At 45.4% G+C, this 24,473-nt stretch overlaps 1 protein-coding gene across 1 annotated transcript; it reads right to left on the reverse strand.

Annotated features, from left to right (window-relative positions):
* Nucleotides 1-8,559: 8,559 nt before the first annotated feature.
* Nucleotides 8,560-24,400, reverse strand: MEX3D (mex-3 RNA binding family member D). Its single transcript, XM_089687414.1, has 2 exons — nucleotides 23,610-24,400; nucleotides 8,560-14,464 (listed from the first exon to the last, which is right to left on the reverse strand). Exons 1-2 carry the CDS (start codon nucleotides 24,358-24,360, stop codon nucleotides 13,200-13,202), a joined length of 2,016 nt encoding a protein of 671 aa, XP_089543540.1. The 5' UTR covers nucleotides 24,361-24,400; the 3' UTR covers nucleotides 8,560-13,199.
* Nucleotides 24,401-24,473: the final 73 nt, after the last annotated feature.

Here is a 24,473-nt window from a genome sequence, read left to right on the forward strand (position 1 = left end):
CGGGAGAAGAAGAATCTGCTGTTTGAAGCCAGGTTTCTGTAATTGCTAGTAGGTTAAGTGAGCAGGAGACAAAAAGGTCATGGACAGAGGTGAGCTTATTACAGAGAGCGGGCATTCCAGAGCGCACATGAAAAGGGGAGGGTGGTTTTTGGGAGCACGGGGACTGATATTAAATTGAGGGGATTGCGGCTATTCCTGGAAGAAGGAGGGTGCCTGGTGTGGGGGTGAAATAGTGGAGGACCAGGGTTTGAGGAGATATCCCCAGAAGTTACAAGAAGGGTGAGGAAAGTAACATGGGAGTAGGATGTACACGAGTGCACATGCCTTCCTGTCCTGGTGTTCGGGTCAGCAGGTGAGTGAAGTATCAGCAGGAGGTGATGAGAGCAGTAGTAGGGAGATGGTAGCAGTGAGGGTGAGATGTATAAGTTTTAGGGTGGAGCAGAGGGATAAAGAACTGAGATTTTGGGAACACAGGATAGTAATATGAAAAGGAGGAGTAGAGGGAACATATTACAAAAGGTACACGGAGTGGGACTCACACTTGTAGGAGATGTTTCCCAGGGTGTTTGCTTGCAGTCTATCCAGTTTTGTTGCATCTTCCTGCTGCTTGAGTTATCCTGCTTTAAACTGCTGTGTTCAACTGAATCTCCGCACTCCAACAAAAACTGCACTCACACAGAAAACTGAACCCCATCTGTTACTCTGCCCTCCATCCGTGACCTCCCCCCATGAGCTGATAAAAATTTATAGAGATGGTCAAATGAGCACTCTTCTCCGCCCCAATTAGGAACTGATAAGAATCACATGAATTGGGGGGGATGTTTCACAAACACAGACCAGACACAGGCCACAGTCATAAAATAGTGCAACAACTTCTTGAGAACTAATCAACACAGACAAAAATATATATACTATTTGTTCTGAGATTTGCAGAAAGAATATGCGTTGTTGAAGTTGCAGTTTAGAGTGGAGAGAGCAGATGAGAGCAGCAATTTACCTGTGAAAAAACAGGGAAGCCATGATTAGGGTGCCGTATTCAACTGCGTCTCCGCACTCCAATCACAATTAAAAACTTGCCCTCTGCAAAGGCTCCCGGTCTTGGCGGCTTCAGTGCTGAGTTCTATAAACTAAACACGGACTTCATCCCAGACACCTTGCATCCTGTTCACAAGGCGATGTGGGGGGGACAGACAAAATTATTTGCAAGACTGTTTTACCCTTTACAAACACTTCCTATATTGTTAAAGCATTCTGATATACAGAAGATTCATATGGCCCTAAAAGTTTTTCTATGGGAACGTAAAAAAATCTCACATTGCGTTACAGAAGTGGAGTCTCCCCCAGGAGTGAGGGTGGCGCAGGCCTCCCAATTATTAGATTTTACAATTTGTCCTGCATCCTTTGCCAGGGTCTCGCTTGGATTACCATGAAATCTCATTACTCTAACTCAGTGGTTCTCAACCTTTCTAATGCCGCGACCCCTTAATACAGTTCCTCATGTTGTGGTGACCCCCAACCATAAAATTATTTTCGTTGCTACTTCATAACTGTAATTTTGCAGTGGGGGGAGGAATAGTGCCCCATCGTTGGTGTCAGTGGTTTGGAGGAATAGTGCCCCATCGTTGGTGTCAGTGGTTTGGAGGAATAGTGCCCCATCGTTGGTGTCAGTGGTTTGGAGGAATAGTGCCCCATCGTTGGTGTCAGTGGGGGGAGGAATAGTGCCCCATCATTGGTATTAGTGACACCAATGATTGGGCACTATTCCTCCCACTGACACCAATGATACTTACCTTGCTGACCCCTGCTCCAGCCTGGGCTCGCTCGCTCGCTCCCTCTCCCATGGTACAGACACTTACCGGTCAGATGTCTTCCTTCTCCGGCCGCTCTCCTCCTCTTCACTCGCTCGATCTTCACGGTGCCGCTCGGCTCCTCCTCTCCAAGCTCCACCTCCTCGCCGGTGATTGGCCGCCTGTGTGCCTCTCCTGAGCTACAGTTCCGGCGGCCAATTACCGGTGAGGATTGATCCCGGGGGTGTGTCCAGATGACAGGGACGGCATGTCATCCCGCCCACACCTAGAGACGGATATAGGAGCGGTGTCTCGGTTCCTAAGGCCATCGGAAATATGTGTTTTCTGATGGTCTTAGGCGACCCCTGTGAAAGTGTCGTTCGACCCCCAAAGGGGTCGCGACCCACAGGTCGAGAACCGCTGCTCTAACTACTCTTTAGAGGAAGCCCTGGTGTCCCTGTTCCATCTCTGCCATTCTGCATTCCAACCTTAAATCTCTACCTGTGTCTCTTTGATCGAATCTATTGATCAGAGTCACCGTATTGGCATGCAGGGAAATGCGGAAGCTTCTTGGCTTACCAGCCAGAATATCCCAATACTTGCCTATATTTGGAAACCCTATGTTACCTCCAGCTAGTAAATACGTAGCATTTTCCCATTGGTCACATAATGGACTTACTAAGGTTATGTCAGTCTTTGATGATACCCAACGTTCACTCAAACCCTTCTGTTAGCTGCTCAGTACTCTTTGCCAGGATCCCATATTTTCCACCATCATCAGCTGGTAAACTATCTGCGGTCCTGCTACTCCCCTAAACAATTTCCCTTCCAGCGTTCCTTCATAGAGATATTGCTCCGAAAAGACAGTTTTTCCATCTCAGACATCTACCCTCATCAATCTGCAAAATATCACCTTACGCCATTTAAACCCTTAACCCCATATTTTCTACGGATGATGTTCTAGACAAATTATCGGGATATAGGAAAACGCAGTTATTTACCCGTTAACTGTATTTCTAGGAATCTTCCAGCACAGCTTCAAATGAGAGAGAGGCTTCTCCCACCAGGAAACACCCGATCCACTTTTTCCCATAAGTAGCCTCTCTCCACAGTGGACCCTCAGTACAGGAATATAACTGAAGGCCTAGGATAAAGCATAAAGATAACAGTAGGAACAATATATGTCCAGTCAATTGGATGACAGAACACCAGCATATAGCTATACAACAATCGGGAGGGAGCTACGCTATCCTGGAAATACAGTTAACAGGTAAATAACTGTTTTCCAAAGTCATCTTCCAGGACAGCTTCACATGAGAATTGAATACGTACATTAGGGCGGGGCAGCCGCTTGCAGGACCTTCCTGCCAAACACTTGGTCCTTGTTGAAGTTCAGGTTCAACCGCTAGCGCCTGGCAAAGGCGCTGAAGCTGGACCATGTTGCGGCCCTGCAGATCTGTCGGGGGAGGCGCCAGCTCTCTGCCCAGGTAGCTGCAGTGACCCTAGTCAAGTGCGCTTTCAAGCCAGGTGGTGGTGCCATTGACGCAGTTTTGTATCCTTCTGAGATGGCTTCTTTTATCGCTCTTGCAATGGTGCCTTTAGAGGTATTGTATCCCTTCCTTGGTCCTTGAAATAAGACAAAGAGGCTGGACGAGCATCTTAATGCTTTAGTACGCTCAATGTACAGAATTAGGCATCTTCTTACATCAATTTTGTTGTAGTCTCTCTTTCTTTGGCGTTGCTCGGGCTCCCGCAAAAGGATGGCATTACAATTGCTTGTGTTCTATGGAAATGCGATGCAACCTTTGGTAGGAATGCCAGGTCTGTAAGGATAATCCTGTCCAACAGGATTGTGCAGTAAGGCTCTATCACTGACAGTGCTTGCAGTTCGCTGACTCTGCGAGTGGAGACTAGTGCTATCAAGAGGGTGATTTTAAGGGTCAAGTGCCTGAGAGAGCATTTTCCCAAGGGTTCGATTGGGATTCTAGGCACAGTTTTAAAAAGTTTTCAACAGGAACCAGAGAGGATATTTTGGCACATACAGGACTCTGCGTCTGGAGATAGCCCTCAGGAATCTGACCACCAGGGGATCCTCAGCTAACTTCAGCTCCAGGAAGTTACAGCAGCTACTTGCACTTTGAGTATATTAGTGGCTAAGCTCTTGTCTGCCCCTGCTTGAAGGAATTAGAGTACTGTATTTAGGATAGGAGCTCCTGACAACTCATTCTTATTTCTCCAGAACTTCTAGATTTTGTCATAAATGGCATTTGTAGACTTTTTCTGCCCGACTAGGATGGTGGCGACCACTCTCTATGATAAGCTTTTTTTTTAGCTAGCCTGCTCTGCTCAGAAGCCATACGGTCAAGGACAGCTTTTCCGGTTGTGGGTCTACCACTGCCCCCTGCACTAGTAGGTCGTTCGTGGGTGGCATCGTCCACGGGTCCATTAGGCTCAGTTTAAGGAAGGAGAACCATGACCTTTTGGGCCGGGATGAGGCGATCAGGATGACCCTGGCATGAGAAGTCTATTTTCTGTAGCTTTGGGCAAACGCTGTGCGGCTGAGGTACTATTCTGACTGGTTGATTTCCTCTTGGCTCAGCTGGTCCGCTAGCAGATTTAGGTCTCCCTTCAGATGGACCGCCGTGATATATTTTAGGCTTCTTTGTGCCCAGTTCAGGAGGGTTTCTGCCAGTTCTCAGTTTTGGGGACCTCATGGTTCCTTGTCTGTTCAAGTATGCGACGGCCGTCATATTGTCCGACAGGATCTGAATCTCTTTCCCTTCTATTTTCTCCTGAAAGGCCCTAAGTGCTCTGAAAAGTGCCAGTAATTCCCTGATGTTTGATGACCTTTTTGCAATTTCCAGGTCCCACTTGCCCTGGGTCAGGAGACCCTCCATGTGTGCTCCCCACCCCCGCATGCTTGCGTCTGTGGTGATTTTTGTTGGGTTGGATTGTTGCCATCTTCCAGCGTGTGGATGTTTCCCCAACACTCCAATGACTCACTTGAGACGAATGCTGGAATCCAGAAACGCTTGGCTGCCATCGCAGTGGGAGAGGACATGATTCTGTATCATTCTGGAGTGTAGTTGCGCCCATTGTACCCCAAGTATGGCTGCTATCATGCGGTCGATGAGCTTCATGGCGTTTGATTGTACAAGTTGCCGTCCCCCGGAGGCTCCTTGTGTCTTGTAGTCTGAGCGCTTTTTCTGGAGTCAGGTATAAGCAGGTGTTTGTGGAATCCAGAATATATCCCAAATATGTGATTCCGTTGGAAGGGACTAACTGTGATTTCTCAGTACTTATTAGCCATCCTAGGTTTTCCAAGGATATTGTATGCTCCACGTGGCATTTCAGAGCTCTTTCCGTGTCTGCAAACAAGAGTAGGTCGTCTAAGTAGGGGATAACATTTATCCCTTCTAGCCTCAAGGCTTGCAGAGGTTCCACTAGAATTTTTGTAAATATCCTTGGTGCTGAAGAGAAACCGAAAGGGACTGCATTGAATTGGAACAAGATCGTTCTATTCTTGCCCTTTAGTGCAAACCTTAAGAACTTTATTGACTCCTCCCTTATTGGGATGTGAAGGTATGAGTCCTTTAGGTCTATTGATGCCATGAATACTTCGGGCGGGAGGATTTCTTTTGTCGTGTAGATCGTCTCCATGCAGAATTTTTTGGGTTTTACAAATTCATTCATTCACTTACTTTAGGTTGAGCTCCACTCTATTTCCCAGACATCTTCCTCCTTAGAAAAAAAAAAAATGGGAGTAGAGTCCTCTTCCCATCCCTTCTTCCTCCAGCTGACTGACCACGTTCTGTTGGAGCATTTCTTCCAAGAGGTTCACGAGTGCGGCCACCTTTCCCTCCTCCCTTGGCAGTGGAGTCGCAAAGAACCTGTGAGGATGGAGATGTGAAAAGTCTGTCCTGTAGCTGGTTTGAATTGTGTCTAGGATGAATGCATTCTAGGGTAGTCTGTAGCCATTGAGTGTGGAAGTGTCCCAGTCTTCCTCCCACCTCCACCAGTCACTTGGACTGAGCTTTGATTCTGTCCTGGTTAGGGCTGAAGAGAAAACCTCCCTTCTCCTTTCCTCTTTTTGAGGCACAGTCTTTCTTCTGACCCTGAAATCTGGCCTCTCTTGTTGCGTGCTGCCTGTTGGGACGAAAAAAACTTCCGTCCCGCTTGCCTGCTGGGGATTGGAAATCTTTTCCTTTTGTCGGAAGACCTCTCGAGGACCAAAGTCTGTTCAGGTCCAAAGAGGAGCTTTCCCTCACAGGACAGGCCGCAGAGCCTGGATTAGGAGGCGATGTCCCCCTGCCAGGATTTCAACCAAATAGTTCTTCGGGCTGAGTTTATGAGCGCAGTTGATCTTGCTGTATATTTGATGGTTTCAACCGATGCGTCTGAAAAGAAGACCACTGCTTTTTCCAAGACCAGTAGCGATTTATGAATTTCCGCAGCCGGCATGCCTTGTTCAAGGTGAGAGCGAAGCTGGCCCAGCCATACGTTACATAGGGTTCTGGAAACGCAGGTTGTTGCTATTGCTGGTTTAAAGTTAACTGCGGACGTTTCCCACGCACTTCTGCGAAATGTGTTGTCCTTACGGTTCATTGGGTCCTTTAGGGAACCTGCATCTTAGAAAGATAAATCCGTGGATTTCGAAATCTTTGAAAGGGGAGCATCTGGTTTTGGGCAACACTCCCGCATAGACGCGTCTTCCTCCTTAAATGGAAATTGCCTTTTAAGGTTTTTAGGAAAAAAAGGCTTTCCTTTCCAGCTCTTCCCATTCCCTTTTTATGGTAGACCATAGGCTGGAATGGACCGGGAACGTGCAGCCACTTCTCTTTTTGTAGCCCCGCATATAGCTGGTCGTGCAGAGAGAGATCCGGTTGTTCCTCTTCCAAGTCTAGAGTACCGTAGATTACCTTCAAGAGGCCTTTTGTATCTTCTACTGAAAAAAGGAACCTTTGCAACCTGTGATCCTGGTCTTCCATCTCACCTTCCTCCGAGTTGGAAGTGCCAGAAAGTTCCTCTTCTCGAACCGCTATAGCGCCCGGATCCGGTTTTCTTAATTGGTGGGGAAATGCCTGAGGTGTCGGGTTGAGGCTTGTCCAGGGGTGATTCCTGCATCTGTTCTCTGAAGTTTAGAAAGATTTTGGACATCTTCTGTGTCATATTTTGTAGAAAATCTTTGAAGTGGGACCCCAACTCTTTCTTGATCAGCTTATTGATGCACTCCTGGCACAGCTGCTTTTTCCAAGCGCTAGCGAGTTTCTTTTTGCAGGTAGCGCACTCTGTCTCATAAAGAGCCTCCTTTTCCCTTCTATCCTCCTCCTGTGGGCCCATCTAAGGACAGGGAGACAAGATATAGGCCTCCTGTAAGCCGAGGGCCCTGAGGGACACCCCCTGGCAGACCTGAAATCCCCGAGGTGCTGGAAGGGAGGGAGGAGAGAAGAGGGGGAAGGAGGGCCTCGTACCCCTCCGAGATTCAGCATATAGGAGGAAGTATGAGGGGTATAGAGAGGGGGGAGTCATGGCAGCCGACAAGCTTCTACTTTGTTGCTGGCCTCCCCCAGCTCGGACAGATCCGCCTCCATTCTGGCTGCATCCCACCCTCGGCATGGCTGTTTGTAGGGTGGGGGGGCTCCGCCCCGCCTGGTGTCCGGTTGCGCTGACCTCCTTTTACAGCCACAGTGGACAGGGCAGCCATGGCGTGGGGCAAACTCACGGATTGCCACCAATAACCAAGTGGGTGGCGGTCCGCTTCCTGTTCCTCGGGCGCCAGAAGTGACATTCGCGAGTCCCGGCGCTCAGGAGTGACGTCATCGACTCACGCCTCCTGTCGGAGATAGCGTGCAGCAGAGGATAGTTTGCCCCACAGGGTAGTGGTCCCTTACCTGATAGGTCAGCGGGCAGGGCCTAGCCCCCCTGGTGAGCCCATGGGACCATAGGAAGGGGTGCCGTCTCCCCCAAGCCAAAGGGAACCTTGAGTGAGGCCACCCCGCAAGGCCCTTGCCTTGCTGAAGAGAGAGGATTAGCCCCATCCAGGAGGCCTCTGTACCCCACCAGAAGGCCATAAACGAACCCCCCCCCCCAAAAAAAACAAAAAAAAAACGGGAGTCGTAACTGCCGGAGGAAACATCAATACTGAGGGTCCTCTGTGGAGAGAGGCTTACAGGAAAAAATGGATCATGTGTTCCCTGGTGGGAGGAACCTCTCATGTGAAGTTGTCCTGGAAGATGACTTGGGAAAATTGTTTCGCTTGTACTTAGTGAAACATGGCGCAAAACTCAATTCAAGATCATTCACCTGGACTATCATTTTTCCACGAACTTGGCGATTGCTGCCCACCCAACATGCCCTTGCTGTGACCGCAACTTACTGACCTTGTTCCATCGCTTGTGGGAATGTGCTCGAGTTTCAGCTTTCTGGAACCAAAAAAAAATAAATTTGGCATCAGTGGGTGACAGTCTCTAGCAGGCCTCGCTTGTTTTACGACCAAAAGGGACATAACTGATTTTTTAAAAATATATTTTCTATTAAAATGATCAAGTTTTCCATCTTCACAGATGTATTCTGTAGATTTCATGCTCCTTAAAAAACAGAGAAGTCATAAAATAATTTTAAAAGAAAAAAAGGCCAAAGCATATCTGTGAATTTTTGATTGCTCATTAGTCCAAATTCAAAATCGATTACAATGGTGCAAAAGCATTAAAAATTTTTAGTTTTCTATGTCTAACATTTGAAAACATTATTCATACCAGAGACAAAGTGAAGCTTTATTTTAAAAAATGTTTTATTAAAGAAAGTTATACGTTACAAAAAATAAAAACTCTTTAAACAGTTTTACCCATTTGGGTTCTGTAGATGTAAATAAATTCAATGTTAAAACATTGCTTAATACCTCAAAATAAAATATTCATTTTTTTTTAAAGTTCAATATAACCCCTCTCCCCTCAAAGAAAACAAAAACATAGATTTCTATAACAGAAAAGGTGGAATAAAAAAATAGCTCCAAATACAAAAAAGAGAAAAAAAAAAAAAAAGGAATGAACACAGTCATCAATTATAAGTTCACCAATGGCAGGGGTATTCTTTTGGGCCACCTGAGGAACCTGCTGACCCCACCAGCAGTAAAAACTGCCAAGAGGTATTGAACGAGAAATAAATAGCAAAAATCCTTTCCATGCATTACTAGTGCAGTAAAACATTAAAATTTTCTAATGCAATCTCAATTTAAAGACTATAATGTGATCTCGTAAAACTTAGGTTGTGCTAATGTTGATGATCATTAAAAGGACCAGCAAACATATTACATGTGGCACTTGATTTTTTTATGGATAAAACCGCAAACCAAAATTGTAGGTATTTAACAGGAAATGGTAGTGTTAGATAAAATAGCTACTTCTGTTCAGGAATAGGAATTTTACATACATGGTCACAGTAAACATTCATAACTACCCTGTAGCAGGAAGATGCATAAACTTGTCTATTTGCAGGCTGGTCTGGTCACGTGACAACAGCTTTTAATGCCTCTGTGTGGATGTCACCCATAGGCTTACTATGGCCAATCTGTTGTCAGCGCTCTTTCTGTAGCTGGTACTGGATGACACAGGACTGAAGCTACCTTCAAATAGGCAAGTATATGCATTTTCCTTTACAGGTTAGTATAAGTGGAAGGAGTCAGTTTTAAGATTAGACTGGATTTCTATTTTAAGCTTCCTGGTCCTATAAATGAAACCTGTCATTTTTCAGGGCAAAACAAACCGGTTCTCATAGCCCACTTTCTCCGTTACGAATACTCCCCCCCCCCCCCCCCCTTCATATTTACGAGCCACAGTTTGGCATGTAGGGCTCTTAAAAATAGTCTTCTTTCAAACATGAATAGCATGTTACCTTCTCTCATGCCTTCCGCTGACCTGTTCCTACCAGACCCAAGCACCATCACATGGGGGAAAGTCCTTCACCCCGTTTTATCTCACACATGGCATTCTACTTAGGGCTGCAGGGGCAAGGTACATGTTCGAAGCAGAGTGGGTAGACTAAACAGAACTTGTTAAATTTACCATGAATAAGTGACACATTTGCTACAAGCAATAGGATTTGATCCCCTATTACATACAGATTGGTTCAGCAGACAGCCAATATAATTAAAATGAACAAGAAAAAGGAGTTTAGCCACTAGCACATACAAGTAAATGTCTTGAAGAGAAAGTAAAAGAATATATATTAAAAGGAGTTATTTGAAGCAACAATGATGATGATAGCTGCCAATAGCAATTTGTTTTAATGGTGCAAAATCCACTGCTGTTATTTAAGTTCTTGCTTTACAACTTTAACATCATCTTCAAGCAGTGAGGTTTTCCTATAAGTGTTTTGAACAAAGACAGACATGAACTGTCTTGGGGGCCATTTAATCAGCCAATGGAATCTGGCATTTTAATTCTCCATATGGTACACGCTTTTAACTTTTGTGGTCAGTATGTTAAATTATTATTTTTTCAATCAAGTGGCCTGCAAGGAAGATAATATGCTATCATTAAAAATGGCTAGAGGCAGACTGGAGGTGGACAAACTTTGTGTTGGATTCTTAGAATAGCAAAAGCACTAACAAGGAACCTACATCCACCTCGCAAACATTTCAGTGGCATGCCCAGCCACATTTTTAAAGGTTGAACACACTTTGGTAGAATGGCAGTTTTAAAATGTACACTGTACTAAAAAACAAACAAGAAAATTATATTAACATTCTATATACGTTGTTGACATCAACAGTTAGTACCAGCAAGTGTTTTCTATTATTGGCATTTAACCTTCCTAATCATTCAGTCTACCCCAGTGTTATCCTAAGGTGGCTGCTTTTGTAGATCGAAAATCCTGTAAATATACAGATTTAGGAGTGTATAAATATTGAGAGCATTTAGATTTTTAGCTGCAGAACTACAAGTTGGTAGGTCTTTTATTTGTAATCACTATAATCTGTAATTCTAGAGAAAATCTAGTAGCTTTTAGGCAGTATATACCTGAATTCTCCTTATGACACTTAACAGCCAATGTCCACAGAATGATCTGTGCAGAAATCTGTGCTGTGCAGCTTCCAGCTTGCCTACAAAAGTGAGAACCCTCCAATAAAAAACCGTGACTTTACATCATAAAAATAAGTACACTAATGTGCGATAATTAAAGCACAGGTTACAAAAGAAGATTTCAAATGGTAACTGTACTGTAGATTTTTGTCTTTAGAGCAACTAGTGTCCTAATAAAGAAATGCTGTTTTGTCATGTAATTAAAGGACATACATTTGGCTCCAAGAACCTGAGAATGTGTGTAACCGTTAACAAAAAATACTGTTGCCCATAGAAACCAGATCATCCTTCCATTCAGTTTCAAGGCTGCACTGCAAACATGGAAGGGATAATCTCATTGGCAGTTTTTGCCTAGAATTATCATACATGTGCTTGCTTGATATTATAGCAACAAAGTGCAACCCAGTAATAGGTTATAACCATGTACAATTTCACAGAAAAGTATTCAATCTCCTTTAAAGGCAAACTCTGGTAGTCTGTCAAGATTATTCACAAACTGTGATGCTCAAAATTACCAGTTTTCGCCAAAGTATTAGACCATCCATGGATTAGGGGAAAATACTGTGTAACTATAAAATGATTCAAAATGTCACAAGGATAGAAAGAAAGAAAATTTCCATCGCTGACCTGTCTTTTAAGGTGCTTACTCCAGGGCTAACATCTTTAAATTTCCTTTTCTACATAGAAAGTCAAGGTGGACCAAGTGCATGCATATCAGTCTTGAAAACAACTAATATGGACCAGGTTTGCGGCAAAAAAAAAAAAAAAAAAAAAAGGGAGGGTGACTGCCCTCGAGCACACACTAACAAAAAAAAAAAGTCACCATTGAATGTTCTCCAATTTCATATCAGCCAAACTCCTTTCAATGTCCCTACTAAAAGATAATCTAAACGTTTAAAAAAAAAAAAAAACCAACGTCATACTTACCTGCTCCGTGAAATGGTTTTGCACAGGGCAACCCTGAACCTCCCCTTCTGGGGACTTAGCTGGTGCTCCTCCTCTCTGGTGAATGCCCCCATAGGAATCCACTTCCTATGGGGGCACTCATACAGGCCCAATCCTGCCCCCCCAACATGAATTGACAGAAACAGGAACTTCTCCCTCTATGTCCGGTCAGGAGAGAGGGAGACAAGAGACGCTGATCTTGGGAACAGCACTCGATCAGGATTGGGCTCGTGTAAATGTTTAGGGGGGCTCGGTTTCCTGATCACAGGTTTTATAACTTCATACAGACAATGCATTAAGGTAAAAAAACCTTACGCCCTTAGAATCACTTTAAAGGGGGTCTATTTTTAAAGCAGAGCATTTACTTTTACAAACATTCTCTGACGGAGAACCATCTAGGTGCACGTGTTAAATGGCAATGGTTGATTCTCCACTAGTAAATGTTTGTGAAAGTCACATTCCATGCTTTATAAAAAGAACCCAAAGTATCAGTAGGCAAAACCATTTTTGTTTGTTTGGACAGAGTAGGGAAGGGTTAGAACTATCAAGATTTTATTGCAGAGTCCCCATTCTGACTGGAAACCATTTTCACCAAAACAGAAGATTTCCTTTCACCCTGTGTTCTATGGTCCAGCTCAAAAATTTTTGCTTTCACCTCACTCTAAGAGGGGCACATGTTCCAGAGACAACTGTTCAATACAGGATTCCCCTCACTGTGGGACATTTCCATTCACTTCCTGTTGCATCTCAGGGACAGGAAGTTAAGGGAAATTTCCTCAATGGTACACAGGCAAAAAAAGAAAAAAAAAAAAAAAGCATCCCTACTCTATCCAAAACTAACATCATAGTGCTATATTATCTACAAGATTATATTTTTAATACTGATTAAAAGATGCAATAAAATGTCTTATGAGGTTTTGTGTTTGGGTCTCTTCTGCTGATTAGATGTTTTAAGAAACTGAATTAAACAGAACCTGCATCTAACAAACATTTGGGGAACTGCAATAAGAATAGTTCAACATTAGAAGAGATGTTCTCTCATTTGTCTATAATTTACTAGATAGAGAAGTGCAGTTCTATTGTATCGTTTTATTCTCTATATACTGAACACTGGGATAAAAAGAAAATTGAAGGGCATCAACTAGGATTCCCACATCTTGGCTGATAAGAATGAGGTTTAAGTAGTGACTGAATGTTCTGTAAAATGTAGCTTTATTTTTCTGGGGGTGGGGGTTACCACCATGACAATATGCCCTATTATTTTTAAGGTAATGTGTCAAGAATCCCCCTATTGTGTTAAAATCATAAATGAAAAATATGGAACCCTTGAAGTGTTGCAGGGTTTAATGCATGCCAAATGGGCTGTTGTCACTGGATAAGCATGCAATTAAGAAAATATGCGGATTGCTTGGGTGGCAGGGGCATGGCAGGCAGGACACTCTGGTAACTGCCTCTCACAGATCCGGATAGCACATTCCATGCAGAATAGATTGTGCCCACAGGGAACCAAGGCTGCTATTACTTCACTCTCAAAGCAAACAACGCAGTCTCGTCCACTCTTGCGCTGGCCATCTGAGCTGTTTGATTCAGTGGGAGAGCCAGATGCCACTGAAGAACTGCCAGGAAGAGAAGAGGATGATGAATAGCCAGCACTGTTTGAGAAGGATGACAAGGATTCTTTGCTTGGCAGCCATGAAATACTACTAACTGGATCACTATGTATCCGACGGGCAAGAGGATGTTCCAGTCCAATGCCATGATCAGGTAAAGAAGGAGAGAGCAGCGGTGTAGAACTTCCACTAAACACACTATTTCTCCTTTGAGTGTGGCAACCACTGAAAGTTTGAATATGTCCACTGGATGGTTCAAAGGGTGACCAAACAGCTGTAGGTGTATTTGAATCTAGTGCAAGATATTCCAAACCAAGCTCACAATCCTCTATGCCCACAGTATGTTGACTACCAAGTGTTTTCCCACTTAGTGCAAAGCTTCTACCTACAACAGACCTGCATGGGCTTGCTGGACTTTGTTCTCTGCCAGATGACCCATAGTATGGGCTCTCCATGGATGAGCCGAGGCTTTCTGTGCGTGATCCACTAGAGCCATGGCGAGGAATTTGCTGCTTGGACCATATGCCTGCGCCTCCAACTAGCAAATCCATGCAAACATCAGTTCCATTAGAGTGAAAATCACTGTCTGGATGATTATCTACTAGAGAGCCTGTCCGCATAGTGATGTGAGCTTCAATTTCTTCTCTAGCACGGTCTACATTCTCTGGCATTCCTGTAACCTCAAAAATGGGTTCCTTGTCTCGACTGGGTGTCACAATGTAAGTATGAGTATTCTGTTGAATTCTCTTGATTGTAGCACCTTTTGGTCCTACAACAAGGCCAACAACACGATATGGTACACGGACCTGAATAGTAGTTTGACCTGGTAAATTTGGAGGCCCCTGTGCAGCTCCAGCAATTCCATTCATCTTATTTCTGGTGGCCCTTATGATGGAAAAATGTTCAGCTGCTGCCAAGATCTCCCTTTTTGCCATTTCAACATCTTCTTTACGACCAGTCACAATAAAGATGGGTTCCTCTCCTCGTACAGGGGTCTTGATATAAGTATTTGTTTTGGCTCTCAGGGCTTTAATTTTGCATCCTGTAAAAATTTAATGTAAGTCAGATATATAATCAGAGAAAACACAAATGAAGACAATATCACAGACTTTTCATATTTGAAAAGAAGTTTCAAAATGAGGAGCAGTTCAGAGAGATGTACTTCTCTAGGTGAAGTTCACTAAAACTACTGTAACACTAACAAATACAGTATAACAAAAATAATAAGAGCAATGACTGATTCGTTCTGATAAACCAAGTTTAAGCAACCCCTCTGCAAGCATCCCGCAACTGCAGGGTCCAAGGAGTCAAAACAGGTGGTGAAAAAGCAACAAAATGCTGCCTGCTTTAATTCCTTGTTTGCTGTAATGCACAAGGTTGCAGAGCAGCTTCATTCACTTAAATGGGTCATGCTTGGCAGGTGCTACACCCACCAACCATGACGGTGTATAACTCCTTCTGAGGCATGTGTACACCCCTAGCCCTAGCTATAGGGGGTGCAGTTGGGGCAAGCGTGGTAAAAACGTGTCTTCTCTATGGGGTTTTACCACCCCATCCACCTTCCCAAACTGCAAATGTAAACAACCCCTTACTGTTTTGAGCCCCCTATAAAGGCTGCTTTCACACTGACGTGCTGCAGTTCACTTGCACCACAGTGTATCTGACTTTCCTAGGTTAGCTGCGCTTTGCCATAAACTTCTATTATATCCTGCAGGTGTGGTACAGTTTCAGAAAGTGCACCAAACCCGAAGGATATAATAGAGGTCTACGGCTAAGCGCAGAAAACCCACAGGAAACCTGCAGGTACACTGCACCCACGGTGTAGGTAAACCGCAGCACAGTGGCTAAATGGTTAGCACTTCTGCCTGGCAGTACTAGGGTCGTTGGTTCGAATCCCAACCATGGCACCACCTGCCTGGAGTTTGCATGTTCTCCCTGTGCCTGCGTGGGTTTCCTCCGGGTACTCCGGTTTCCTCCCACACTCCAAAGACATGCTGCTAGGTTAATTGGCTCCTGTCTAAATTGTCCCTAGTGTGTATGTATGAATGTAAGTTAGTTAATGTACCTTAGATTGTACGCCCCTTGAGGGTTAGGGACTGATGTGAATGTACAATATATATGTAATGCACTGCGTAAATTGATATATAAGTACCTGAAATAAATATATCAGTTGGAAAGGAGCCCTATACTATTATGCCCAGTGTATTGGTTCCTGGCCTGACCTGAAGATCTCTTCTTTTCTGCTGCTCGCGCCAATTTGCAGACCGCTAGCCGGGATAAGAGGTTGAGTTCAGTTGGTATCACTCTGCATGGGACAGGAGCCAGCACTACAGAGGAGGCATGAGCATATGCAGCAATTGCTCCCTACTACAGCTCCAACTTTACAAGTAGTTCCTCGGCATTGCACTCTGTTTGATGCTCTGGGATGGTGGGTCACCAAGCCCAGACCGTTCTATACCAGGCCACAATCTACTGGTTGCTGACCCCCGTGCTAAACATTTAACACATAAGAACTACAAATGATCCATTATTGTGCTGGTTCCAAGCAAGGTTATATTTGACAACCATACCCATATAGCCTACCCCTGCTAACTTGACCGACCTTCTCCACTCTTCCTACCACTCCATCCCCCACAGCTATCTCCTCCTGTACCACTATCCCGTCCCTTCTAGATTGTAAGCTCGAAAGAGCAGGGCCCTCGATCCCCTCATGTTTTGCATTGTATCGGTATTGTTCTGTCACATGTTCTGTCCCCCTTTGTAATATACAGCGCTGAGTGAACTATCGGCGCTTTATAAATACTGTATAATAATAATATTACAGATACCAGGCAGAGCTTGTTGGGCGGGGTGTAAATAGCAGTCATTTAGTTATTTAGAATTACACTTGGTTCACATCTGTGCGGGTGGTGTCGTTGTGGGACCCACACAAAAACCTGCAGCTGCACCACCCACACAGAGAAATGCCGGACCCGTAGGCAGGTGCCATTAATTCTAATGGCATGGTGCCCACACTGGAAATTAAAACTGTACTGGAAACCTCGGTTCCCGCGCTAGGCTAGGCTTCCCATGCAGCGCAGGGACTTCTTCCCTGCGTGTCCCGGGGCACGGGAGTCCATTCAAATAAATGGGCTCTCGTGCCCACGCAAATTGTGGCCCGCACAGATGTGAACCAGGGGTTACTCATGACTTATTGTACCTATCTGGTGCTTTTCCTTCCTATTCCAGTCCAACACAAGTTTCTCCCTTGCATCCTCTCACTGGAACAAGATCAGCTGCATCTCCTTCCTTTTAACAATCAGTTGTCGTTCTGCCTACTCTCTCCTTCCCCTAACTCGTGACTATTTTTATATTCTCACTCCTAATATGGAATGAGCCAAAGCTCTGTCTCCTCCCAATGTTTCATGGTCAACTTGCACTTCTCTCCACCTCCTGCTATGAAGATTTCACTCTACCTCCTTTGCGCCCCCTGACCCACAATTTGCTGCCATTTTACTACCTTCAGCTCCTTACCTATCAGCTATATGCAGCTGGTATTGTGCCTTCCCACTTCCTTCTTCCCTCATGGTCATTAACTGGCTCCTGCACGTTCTCTCAAATCCCCACCTGCCACAATCACCTTACTCTGTCTCCAGCCACAATCAATTAAATTAGATGGCATAATATTTACACCTACCGTATTTGCCGGCGTATAAGACGACTGGGCGTATAAGACGACCCCCCTACTTTTCCTGCTAAAATGTAGTGTTTGGGCTATACTCGCCGTATAAGACTACCCCTCTTCCAATGCACACCAGTGGGAGGAATAGTGCCCCATCATTGGTATCAGTGGGAGGAATAGTGCCCCATCATTGGTGTCAGTGGGAGGAATAGTGCCCCATCATTGATGTCAGTGGGAGGAATAGTGCCCCATCATTGGTATCAGTGGGAGGAATAGTGTCCCATCATTGGTATCAGTGGGAGGAATAGTGCCCCATCATTGGTATCAGTGGCAGGAATAGTGCCCCATCATTGGCATTAGTGGCAGGAATAGTGCCCTATCATTAGTATCAGTGGAGGAATAGTGCTCCATCATTGGTGTCAGTGGGAGGAACAGTGCCCCATCATTGGTGTCAGTGGGAGGAATAGTGCCCCATCATTGGTATCAGTGGCAGGAATAGTGCCCCATCATTGATGTCAGTGGGAGGAATGGTGTCCCATCATTGGTGTCAGTGAGGGGTGGAATAGTGCCCCATCATTGGTGTCAGTGGGGGGTGGAATAGTGCCCCATCATTGGTGTCAGTGGGGGGGGGGAATAGTGCCCCATCATTGGTGTCAGTGGGGGGGGGGGGGAATAGTGCCCCATCATTGGTGTCAGTGGGGGGGGGGGGGGGGAATAGTGCCCCATCATTGGTGTCAGTGGGGGGGGAGGAATAGTGCCCCATCGTTGGTGTCAGTGGGAGGAATAGTGCCCCATCATTGGTATCAGTGACACCAATGATGGTGCACTATTCCTCCCACTGAGACTTGCTGACCCTGTTCTCGTATGGTGCTGCTGCAGTCAGCATATGTGGTTGCAGCAGCACCTCTACACAGAACACTTACCTGCTGCTCCGGCACTCAATTTTCGCGGGGCCGCTCGGCTCCGCCCCCTCGCCGGTGATTGGCCGCCTGTGTGCCTTTCCTGAGCTACAGTTCTGGCGGCCAATCACCGGTGAGGAGGCGGAGCCGAGCAGCCGCACGAACATCCAGTGGCCGAACTGAAGGAGACGCCGCGCCTCCTGGACCGGATCGTCGTGGGACTGGATCCAGGTAAGAGACATCAGCCCCTGCAAAACCCTGTACTTAATGCCGCAGCCCCCCTAAACATGTGTACCGGCGTATAAGACGACCCCCGACTTTTGAGAAGATTTTCAAGGGTCAAAAAGTCGTCTTATACGCCGGCAAATACGGTAAAACTATGGCCCCTTTCACCTGGGCAGTCTGCCTGTTGCATGAGTTTAGTCACGTTTTTGCTAAGAAAAAACAGATCCAGTTTACATCAATTTATCTTCCATTTAGTTCTGTGTACATCCATTTTTCATCCGCTTACTTTTTTTAATGTCACAAGAAAGTTGCACTACTGTTTACCTTATTGAATTTAAAAATTACAACAGCTATCACTTTACTCTTCAGGGTCTCTGCTTTCTGGGGGTAATTATCAGCCCTAAAACGTGCAAAAATGAAAAGAAAAAAAAAAAGGCTCTAGCAGCACAAGGGTTAAAGTACTAGGCTTGAGTATTACTGCATATGGAGGATGCAGTGCTTGGGACTTAGTGGCCAACTTCCAAGTATGTGAAGGGGTTCTTTTTACAAGACTGACTCTTAATTTGCCATGAATGTCCTTGTAAGTTGTAGGTCAGTTATCCAATTCATTTCAAACCCAATTCTAGGATGAAAAGAAAACCCTTGCAGTGGACCTCACACTGCAAAGGTTAAAGACTAACTCTAGGGGGTAGAGGAAGAGGCTGTATTACTTACCTTACCCCTCACTCTGGCAAGCTTCAATCCTCCCTCCTTCGCTCTGGTATATAGGTGTTCACTCACTGTTATGACAACGTAGGACTATTGGAAAAGCTTAGAAGAACAAGGCCAGGAGCATGTAAGGGAAGACGCAGTTGGGGATTGGTTGCACAGATGGCGAGAGCTTGACAGAACAAAGAACATGGTAAATATATCCTATTCCTCTACCCCTAGACTTCACTACAAGGGTATTTTTTTTTTTGTCCCTGGAGTTGGACTTTAACATGGCAGTCTTGGCTGGACATATAGTTTTAAATGGACTTAAATAAACCTGTCACCTTGCCAATGCAGGGCAAAGTGGCAGTGTCTCTAGAAAGGTCATAACCCCACCCCATAGATTCACCTTACCTACGTCACTTTGCAGCTCCTTGCTCCTCTGCAGCTGCCTCGGAGACCAACTGTATTAGCAACTTAGGGGAGTGGTGATATCACTACCCTAGTCATATGAATCTGCTTTGGCCTAGCAACTGGTTGCTTAGCCCAGGCACTGTCACAATGGAGCAGATAACTTGCTTCTCCATACCCTGAAGTGTCTGGTAGTGTTGCTAGCTGTAGAAGAGGAGCAAGGAGGGAATGCAAACAAAGTAAATAAAGGAGGGTTCGGGGATGCTCTTTCCAGCGATACTACCACTTTATCCTACATGGATAACGTGATAGTATCGCTTATTAAAATTAATAGTCTTATTAAAATTAGTATGGCGTGCAAAATCTGGCTGCATTTGACGCCGCTGGTGCATTAATTCTGTTAAGTGATAGTCAGTGATGTACATGCAGTCTTAAAGTCCCATACACTGGATGAAAGGGTGGGGGGGTGGGAGTTACCTAAAATGCCGGAATTAGGCCTGGTGTTCTGCTTTTCATTTTGGCATACTATTCTTTAAATCCTCTCTTCCACAGACTTGCAGAGAACTGCGTATTGGTTAGTTTAATGATTGTTCTGTTCATTCTGTTTAACCACTTCCCCACCGCCCTATAACAGAAATACTGCTACAGGGTGGCTGGGCTGCGCACAATCACGTATATATACGTGATTTTGCATTTCCAGGTTGGAGGCCCTACCCGCGCCACTAATGGCGGCTTCAGCTGTCAATGACAGAGTCCCAGATGGTGATTCCGCCAGCACCCGGCAATGGCCGAGTATGACTGACGGGGGAGAGGTCTGTATGTAAACAAAACAGAACTCTGCATAGCAATACAAAACAATGTGCTTACACAGTAAAGAGCGCACACACAGCAAAACACACAGCACACAGTTGACCCTTTGATCGCCCCAAATGTTAACCCCTTCCTGCCCAATGTCATTAGTACAGTGTCAGTGCTTTTTATTAGCACTGATCACTGTATTAGTGTCATTGGGAATGTCACTGACAGTCCCCCCCAGTGTCAGTATGACTGCAGCAGTCCCACTATAAGTCGCTGATCTGGAAAAATCCCAGTATATATATACCACTATTTGTAGACACTAACTTTCATGTAAACCAATTAATTTACATGTATTGGGATTTGTTTTAGCAAAGACATGTGGCAGAACACATTTTGGCCTAAATGTATGACGAAATTGATTTTTAAAACTTTTTTACTGGACATATTTAATAGGAAAAAGTAAAAAAATGGGTTTTTCTCAAAAATAAAAAACCAGTAGTGATAAAATACCTCTGAAAAAGTTCAATTTGTGGGAAAAAAAAAAAAGGAAATCTAATTTGGGTCCAGTGTTGCATGACCGCGCAATCGCCAGTTAAAGTAATGCATTGCAAAAAATGGCCTGGTCAGGAGAGGAGGAGAGGAGGGGGGGGGGGGGTAAATCCTCTGGAGGGCAAGTGGCTAAAAAACAAAGAAAAAAAAAAAAACACTGCACTGGACCGATATAAAGATGATCTGGAAAATAACGTAACCTCAAGACTTGTGTTTGACTGCATGCTTTAATCCTTGTGCTAGTGGTTTTATTTTTTTTTTTAACTCCAGAATAAAAGTAAAACCCCTTAAACCCATCCATGCCATCCCTTCTTTCAGATTGCTGGGTAAAAAAAAAAAAAAAAAAACAGAAAAAAAAAAAAAATTCTTATTCCCTCAATTTTCCCAAGTCAGCTTCCTTCCAGGATGGGTCACTGACTGTGTTAAGTGGACACTAGCTGGCCAGTAAAGGGGTCTGCTCAGGATCCAGAAAAATAATGACAGCTACTGAGAGTTAAAGTGGAGCCAAACCCATGAATTTAATATTTTCTAAAAACAGTTACATTCCCGGCATGCCAGGAATGCTGTCACATTTGCTTATGTTCTCAACAAAGCTGCCAAAATATCAAATGGATGGTGTCATCACAGATCACATGTGCAGCACCATGGCAGTTGCAGATCAAATAGAGGCTAAGATGGCAGCTTCCTTGGCTGAAAAGGATAGGGGGGTTTAGTTCCACTTTAATGTGCAGCACTGGACTAAGTCACCACAGGCAAAAGAAGCATCATGGAGGAACCTGAATAGGGGTAGTAAAGTGAGTATAACCAACTTTAACAGGTGATGAAATGACGTAAAGCGGAACTAAATGTTCCTATCCTTTACAGCAAGGAGCCTGCCATTTTGAACTGTTTGTGCTGCAGTTGCCATGGTGCTGCACATGTGATCAGTTAAGATCACAATGAATGGCTTGACAGTTGATAGCCAACATGGGCACGCTGGCAACTGTGACCGTCAGCATTCACAACATGCGTTTATTGTAATGGTTTTGCGAAACCATAACAATGGGTTTAATTCTGTTTTAACAAAATAAATATTGCCCAGAAATGGGTTTTAACGTGAAACTAAAGACACATACTTCAGTTCCAACAGTATGATGTCCGAGAGGTCCCTCTCTGGCATCTTCTCTCAGAATTCTGGTATTTAGCTTTTGTGATAAGCAGCTGCATGATGATGTCACTCCCATGCATGCGTGGGAATGCAGTCATCCCAACACACTGGCAGTGTGCAGGAATGTAAAGCGAGCGGTCAATGCGCAGCTTAGTGTACATTCAGCAGAGGATTGCAAATAGGCAGGTAAGTGTACTTTAGTGCAGAAGAGGTATTGCATGTTTGCAATTTTTTACATTTAGTTCCGCTTTAAAGCTGAATTCCAAGTATGATTTCACTGCATAGTTACAATGGTCCAGCCTGGACCAATATGTTTATGCATATACCATACCTATGAAAGCTAAAAAGAAATCACTGCTGTCTTCCAGGTCCCATGCCTACTGGTTACTCTGCTCTCTAGAAATCTGGGGGGAGAAGATGTCCTTGCTTGACACAGGTGCTAAACACAGAACACCTTGTACTCCTCTCAGTTAATATGAGGTGTTCGCTCATTGGATGAAGTGGAGAGGCAAGGGTAACGATACGAAAACGCGAGGCGTTCAGTGAATGGTACCCATGCCAAGTAAGGATAACCATAGATGGGATTTTTTTTTTTTTTGACCGGCCAACTGATAAACAAAAAAACATGGATACCTCATCCCGCACATTTGAGTTAGATGAAGGAATCCCCCCCCCCCCCCCCTGCTCTATTGCATTCTGACAGTGGTACTCCTCTGCTGCTAGAATACACTGATCAATGCTGCAGCCGATTGGCTGCATATGTGATTGAATACAATTTAACAACAGTCCTGTGTGAGAAGAATGGACCATTAGGTCAACTACACCTAAACAGAGCTGACTCAAAATTTGTCTGGTCCTTGGTGAACTGACAGAATTTCAATCTATGGCCAACTTAAAGCAGAACTGAAGACAGAAAACACTCAGATTTCCCCCACAACAATCCCAACTGTCGCCAGTGCAGCAATATTCCTCTGTGTGCAGGTTTTCGGCCATCCTCATTTGCCGACATGGAATACCATCACTCCTGCAGTAGGCTGTCACTCCAGCAGGGAGCAGGCCGGCTGCTGTAAGCTGACCAGTTTATGTGCAGGGGAATCACAGAGCAAAGCAGGTAGGCAAATTTTATTGCATGTCCCTTCTGCAATATAAAAAGCAAAAAAACAGCTCATGTCGGTCATACATGGATCAAATTTATCTGGTTTAGAAGGGACTGGAGGAGATTTGATCCATGGATGGGTAGGCTGACTGTACCAAAGTCGATCTATTGACCGACTTTGGTACCTGCAGCCTACTGTATTTTTTTTTTTACAACCAGCCAGTAGCAGTAATCGTGTTCTGTTGGCCGGGAAGGTTCCCCACACGCCCTCCGGCACAGGGAGAACACAATATCGCTGTAGGAGACATTCTATTAGCAATACTGGTGGAGAAATCGAGTGATTTGCTTTCCTTCCAACCAAAAAGGAAAACAAAATTGAATAGTCTATGGGTTGCCTTACTCCCAGCAAATAACTGTGGATCTTCAGTTCTGCTTAAAGCAACCCCCTTTGTTTACTGTGCAGGTCTGCCACTCAGCACGGGATCTGGAGGACAGCGATTATTGTAGTAGTGGCAGCTACTACAGGGATGTCCATCTCCCACAGGTACAACATATACATACTTACATTGATCCCAGGTGGGCCAACGTAACTATGTAACAAATCCATACCTGAAGCACAGTTCTTGGAGAAGGCCCCATTTCCAGTGTCCACCAATCAATGGGCATCAGTAGAATTCCACCACAAAGATAGTGTAAAATTCACATACTGACCCTGCCTGCCCACAATCTCCGCCACATGCTCGGAGCTGGGCACCGGGACCCCCTCGGTCATGTTGACTCCTCTTCTGCGGACTTCGTGGACCAGCAAGTGGTCGGCTGCTATCCCACCGAAGAGGTCTTCCCCAGGTTCTGGGCTAGGCGAGCCTGAGCCAGTCAGCTCCATAGCAGCCTCATCTCCATCCGGGTCGTCATGGAGCCCCAGGGAAGAGATGGGGTCCAGCATGAGCGGGAACTCGTCGTCTGCAGGCTCTGGGGGGAAGAGGTGGACACAGGAGGGGCTCATCCCTGGAGGTAGAAAGGCGGCTTTGTCATAGGGCTGCCCCTGTGCTGGGTACAGGCTGGCCTGGACGGTGAGCAGGGGTCTGAGGAGAGGCTCCGTTGGGAACAACGGCTTGAAGGTGTATGTGGTGTGCGACTCCCCCGGCTCGGGGCTCTCCTCAGGAGCATCCCTGTGCTCGGCGTCCACCGGATCCACCTCTGCCGGTCGGACACATGACACCGGAGCCATCGGACACTGCTCTGCAGGCTGGACATCCACAGGGCCCAGGCTCCGCGGACACTCCTGGACATCTCCGGAGTCGGCTTCCAATTGGGACAAATCAAGTCCAGTTGACGTCAGCGTATCGTGATTCAAGTGCTCTCTGTGTGGCCCCCGGGGGCCCGACTCTCCTTTGACGTCTCCCTCATGTGGCCCCCGGGGGCCCTCTCCACCCGGCTCCTCCTCCCCCCGGAGCTCCTGCATGCTTCCACTGCCACCTCTGCTCGTTCTCGAGTCGTGCGCGCTCTCGTCCGGCACCCCTTTTGTTTGCTGCATGCCGTGTGCGCTCAAGCAGTATGGTGCCACCCACAACAAAC

This window comes from Staurois parvus, unplaced genomic scaffold (genome assembly GCF_062004578.1).
Source record: "Staurois parvus isolate SC_StPar_1 unplaced genomic scaffold, SC_StPar_1.0 ptg000425l, whole genome shotgun sequence".
In the NCBI taxonomy this organism is placed as follows: domain Eukaryota; kingdom Metazoa; phylum Chordata; class Amphibia; order Anura; family Ranidae; genus Staurois; species Staurois parvus.

Excerpts from the sequence above, each read along its gene's own strand:
- MEX3D (XM_089687414.1), bottom strand. The coding sequence starts at position 24,360 with ATGCAGGAGCTCCGGGGGGAGGAGGAGCCGGGTGGAGAGGGCCCCCGG. Across the intron at positions 14,465-23,609 it reads GGAGATTGTGGGCAGGCAGG|GATGCAAAATTAAAGCCCTG; the intron begins GTCAGTATGTGA and ends AAATTTTTACAG.